We start from the raw sequence: 5,385 nt of genomic DNA, 5'->3' as shown, positions 1-5,385 counted from the left end.
ATTTTTAGTTGTCCAGATCATTTCTTTCTATTTTTAGTAGAGACGGGGGTCTCGCTCTTGCTCAGGCTGGTCTCGAACTCCTGACCTTGAGCAATCCACCTGCCTCGGCCTCCCAGAGTGCTAGGATTACAGGCGTGAGCCACCGCGCCTGGCCTAAATCCCATACTTATCAGATTCTCCTCAGTAGAGTTTTCTGCCACTAAGCTCCAAAACTATGAATTTCCATGAAACCATGAAGCAAATTTAAAGGTTGGTGAATAATACCCATAAGGGAAGAATAAACTGGCTGAAGTTCTTTTGCATAGAGAAGTCTGTGAGGAGATGTCAGAGAAAGACTGACAAACTAAGTCATGTAGCGTTTATGTTTGTTTGATTGGTTGAAATTTATTATGGAGTTATAGAACCAAATGAAATGATCCCAACTTAATGATATCTATCCAGGTTTTAAAGATACCAGTTAAAGACACTATGAAAGAAAATGGCTTTGAGCTCTAGAATAAAGGATTTAGGTTAGATGATTAGAAGAAAAATTTCTGACAATGAGATTTGTTAAACTTTAAAGCAAGTTAACATAGGGTCTGACGGAGTTTTCTTCTCTGAGAGGACTTTAGAGGTAGATTAGATTTCTCTTTCTCTGAGGTGACTTAAATAAAGATGTACCTGTAGATAGGTCGATGTGTTGATGGTCCTTTGCAGTCTAGGAGTCAATAAAGGCCTTTGGTTCATCTGGCTACAATCAGTCACAGCCTCAGTGGGTAACAATTCTACCTGTAGTTTCTGATCTTCCTGGATAATTTAATGATTAATTTAATTGCCACACTGCCTAACAAGGAATTCACAGTTTTTCTTCACAGTTTTTTTTAAGACTCTTGTTTTATTTAGTAATGGGTATGGCTCAGCTCATTTATTTATTTGTCTATTTTTAGTCATGTTTATTGAGGTTTAATTTACTCTTTTTAGTTTTATGAGTTTTGAGAAACATATAATTGTTTGTCAAATGATCAAAAGACCTGTTTATGCCTCACTTGGGGAGGGAGAAATGCAATAGCAGGCTGGAGAAGAACAGCAACAAGAAAGTGATTCTGGGGGGACTTTTATGGGAATAAAGGTCACTATTTGCCATAACGAGACCTGGTTGTTTGTGCCCTCTCAAATTGAGCAGATGAACTCATTTTGTCCACCTAGTATGATTAATATTGCCCTGACCTGGTCCCTTTAGGGTTATATTTATTTGGTCATTAGGCCAGGTATGATCGCTCATGCCTGTAATCCTAGCACTCTTGGAGGTGGGAGGATTGCTTGAGGTCAGGAGTTCGAGACCAGCCCGAGCAAGAGCAAGACCTTGTCTCTATTAAAAAAATAGAAAGAATTAGCTGGGTGACTAAAAATAGAAAAAGTTAGCTAGGCGTGGTGGCTTCCACCTGTAGTTTGGGAGGAACTCGGGAGGCTGAGGCAGGAGGATTGCTTGAGCCCAGGAGTTTGAGGTCGCCGTGAGCTAGGCTGACCCTATGGCACTCCAGCCTGGATAACAGAGTGAGACTCTGTCTCAAAAAAAAAAAAAAAAAGATTTATTTGGTTATTGGTCTTCTGCAGCATTAGGAGTGGAGAATTAGAGGAGTTAATTACAAAGGATTTTAAGATTAAGAAGTGTGATGTGTCTCTGTGTGGTCCATTTCATTTTAGCTCCACTAATAAAACATTCTGAAGACCCTAATATTCTAGTTATGGCAATAATAGACTCTAGATTTTTCAGGACAGTTTCATATCAAAGAGTCAGTCCTTGTGTTCTTTTAAGTAACATATACTCAGACAACATGCTTTGATTTTGGTTTGGAAAATATGATCACGGTAATTTATAGCAGCAGGGAGAAGATTGGTAGAAAGCTCCTCTTCAGCTTTGCCTATATCAAGTGCTGGATTGGGCTGTGCCTAAATAAATCTGAGCCTGAGATAGCAAAAACTACCTCCTATTAAATGCCTACTATGTATATGCTTGGCATTATGCTAGGTGCTTTCCTTATTGACAGCTGCTGTGGCTAGAATTCTATCCCAGATCCAACTGCCATTTAAATTAAAACAAAACAAAAAAAACCAAACAAAGACATTTGCCTTATGGGGCCTAGTTCATTAATAGTCATGGTTGCTCCCGCACCCTCTATAAGACCCTGACAGTATAATTAGGATAATAGAATCTCAAGGCTTGGAGGGATCTTTGAGGTCATCTAGTTAGAAGAGGTGGCAGCTGTTTTCCTCATCATAGAGTTTGGGAATCACGGTGCTTAATTCTCTCAATGGGAGGTGCAAAACACTTACCGTCTGGGGCTGTAGTCTCCGTAGGCTGCAATCCCATGAAAGATAGGGCAATGATAAACAAATGTGAAGCTTGAAATATGTCCCAGGCTGGAAAGGGAAATGGGAAGAAATAAGGCTTACTGGAGCCCTCAGACAATGTAAAAAACAAAACAAAAAACTGTCAGAGATGTAATGTCAGACCCTTGAATTCAGGTAGAGGCCCACAAAAGGGATTCTGATTGACACAGTATCAGAGAGGAAAGAGTCACCTCTTCCATTTCACCAGCTCTGAAGTACTAGCCATCCTCAATTATTCTTTGCCTTTTATTAGAAAGCTGGGAAACTCTTTTTCCGTGGAAGAGGGTGAGGGAAGGGGCCTTACAGTGCATGAACGACAGAAAGCAGGTAGAGGTTCTTAAATGTCTGAGTAGTGGTAAATACTGTCGTCCTGGAGGCAGAGGAATATATTTCACGCCCTCTCAAGGTCCCTTCGGTTCAAGGATACTGTCATTCTCTGGCTCTAGTAGGGGGAGGGCCTGCAACGTCCACGCTGCCATGGAAACGCGCCGCCGTGTTCCTTTTTCTCGCGTGGGGCGGGGCACTCCGCCTCAGCCACCTATCATCTACAGGATTTCTTGAGTGGCGGGCAGCAGCAGCGAATGGGCGATCCGGTACTGCGTGACGCGACGGGAAAAGGGGGAGTTCGCGGCCGGTGGCGGCGGTGGCCACAGCGGCGACCTGGGGATCGAGCTGGAGGGACCTGGGGAGCGTGTAGAGACCTCTAGCTCGAGCGCGAAGGACCTCCCGCGGGGATGCCTGGTACCGTTTGGAGAGAAATGGGGGCGCAGTCGGTTCTGAAGGCCCGGGTTTCGGGTCTGAAGGGATGGCTGACCGGAGGGGGCGGGGTGGCAAGCATGGCGGCGGTGACGGGGAAAGGGTTGGAGGGCCCTGAAGAGGGGGTGGGGAAGCAGTAGCTAGGAAGGCTGGGTGGTCCTGAGGAACCGTGAAGGGCTGTGGAGGTTCTGGAGAAAAGAAATTACAAAGCAGCCTTTTGCGGGGCGGTAGAGGCTCCAGAAGGACGTAGGGAGAGTTGGGGGTGGTGGAAAAAAGGGCGGGGAGAGAAGAGGTTAGGAAGGAGGGGAAAGGGTGTCTACGGGAAGGTGATGAAAAAGAAGAGGGAGGGAGGGATAGGTAGGGTTCTTGTAAATAACAGGAATCGAGGGCTTGGGAGGCATGATAGGAAAGTGCTCGCAGCGATTATAAATATAATGTAATTGAAGGAGTCATGGTCTGGTCCCTTTTCCCAGCTCTTGTACTTCCGCCCCATGATTTAGGCTCAGACTGTGTGAGAAAGGCTAGTTGTGGGTTACGCAGAACTGATCTTTTGTTATTCCGTTCCAGGGGAGCAGATGGACCCTACAGGAAGTCAGTTGGATTCAGATTTCTCTCAGCAAGATACTCCTTGCCTGATAATTGAAGATTCTCAGCCTGAAAGCCAAGTTCTAGAAGATGATTCTGGTTCTCACTTTGGTGTGCTGTCTCGACACCTTCCTAACCTACAGACGCACAAAGAGAATCCTGTGTTGGTCAGTGATATCTTGTTTGAAAATGATTGAGCAGATTTTTTTTTTCCTAACCTAGATCAACCAGCAAACATAGTGTGTAAAAGATCACTATCTTTTTGATAAAGTTGGTTGGAAAAATGAAATCAACATGTTCACAGGTAGTATGTCTAATTTTCGACTATTTCATACACAGTGGGGATATTATGTATGTGTGTTTTCCAGGATGTTGTGTCCAATCCTGAGCAAACAGCTGGAGAAGAACAGGGAGGCAGTAATAGTGGGTTCAATGAACATTTGAAAGAAAACAAGGCTGCAGGTGAGGTGTTTAATGCTATTAGTACCCTTTGCATTTTTTGGGTGTTCTTGTTGGAGCTAGGTGGATTTAAACTTTACGTGTTTGTGATGAATGTGTGTAAGAAAGCATAGTGTGGTATCTGATGCATAGTAGGCTCTCAAAAATTGATGTTCTGATGTTGCTGATTAGAGTGGTATTGTCTGTAGTTCTGGTTTTGTATTAAAGTTTGGTGCTAAGTACCTTTTGTACTAATATCCAATTACTGTTTTCAGACTCTGTGGATTCTTCTCATTTGGACACATGTGGTTCCATCAGTCAGGTCATTGAACAGTTACCTCAGCCAAACAGGACAAGCAGGTATATGACATTTGGAAGCAGTTATTTAAATTTATTAACAGGCCAATTCTCTCATCTCTACCTGTTGCCTACAGGATAAAGGGATTAATCTTTATTGTGTGTGGATTTGGAAGTGGGACTTGAGGATTGTATTAGATGTTACTGTATTAGTACTGATAGTTGGAATCTCTTTTGTGAAGATAATAACATTTTTTGTACATACATTATTCAAATCATGATCTATCTTGTGCATATGAAACAAAAGAAGCATTCTTCATTCTTAGTATAGATATGACTTCTTAGTAGAAAAAATAATCATCAAAAATATTTAGGAGTATTATGAGTTTGAGGTCGCCGTGAGCTAGGCTGACCCTATGGCACTCCAGCCTGGATAACAGAGTGAGACTCTGTCTCAAAAAAAAAAAAAAAAGATTTATTTGGTTATTGGTCTTCTGCAGCATTAGGAGTGGAGAATTAGAGGAGTTAATTACAAAGGATTTTAAGATTAAGAAGTGTGATGTGTCTCTGTGTGGTCCATTTCATTTTAGCTCCACTAATAAAACATTCTGAAGACCCTAATATTCTAGTTATGGCAATAATAGACTCTAGATTTTTCAGGACAGTTTCATATCAAAGAGTCAGTCCTTGTGTTCTTTTAAGTAACATATACTCAGACAACATGCTTTGATTTTGGTTTGGAAAATATGATCACGGTAATTTATAGCAGCAGGGAGAAGATTGGTAGAAAGCTCCTCTTCAGCTTTGCCTATATCAAGTGCTGGATTGGGCTGTGCCTAAATAAATCTGAGCCTGAGATAGCAAAAACTACCTCCTATTAAATGCCTACTATGTATATGCTTGGCATTATGCTAGGTGCTTTCCTTATTGACAGCTGCT

The 5,385-nt window shown here is 42.3% G+C and overlaps 1 protein-coding gene across 1 annotated transcript in view; it reads left to right on the top strand.

The window, feature by feature from the left end:
* The first annotated feature begins 2,977 nt into the window (after nt 1-2,977).
* Nucleotides 2,978-5,385, top strand: part of TP53BP1 (tumor protein p53 binding protein 1) — a 71,148-nt gene continuing 68,740 nt past the window's right edge. Inside the window, exons 1-4 of the mRNA XM_012649433.1 lie at nt 2,978-3,111; nt 3,694-3,878; nt 4,080-4,173; nt 4,425-4,509. Coding sequence (XP_012504887.1) covers nt 3,105-3,111; nt 3,694-3,878; nt 4,080-4,173; nt 4,425-4,509 — 371 coding nt within the window. The 5' untranslated portion in view covers nt 2,978-3,104. The remainder of the gene's footprint in view (nt 3,112-3,693; nt 3,879-4,079; nt 4,174-4,424; nt 4,510-5,385) is intronic.

This window comes from Propithecus coquereli, unplaced genomic scaffold (genome assembly GCF_000956105.1).
Source record: "Propithecus coquereli isolate 6110/MARCELLA unplaced genomic scaffold, Pcoq_1.0 Scaffold3, whole genome shotgun sequence".
NCBI lineage: Eukaryota > Metazoa > Chordata > Mammalia > Primates > Indriidae > Propithecus > Propithecus coquereli.
This window is presented reverse-complemented; position numbering and strand designations above follow the sequence as displayed.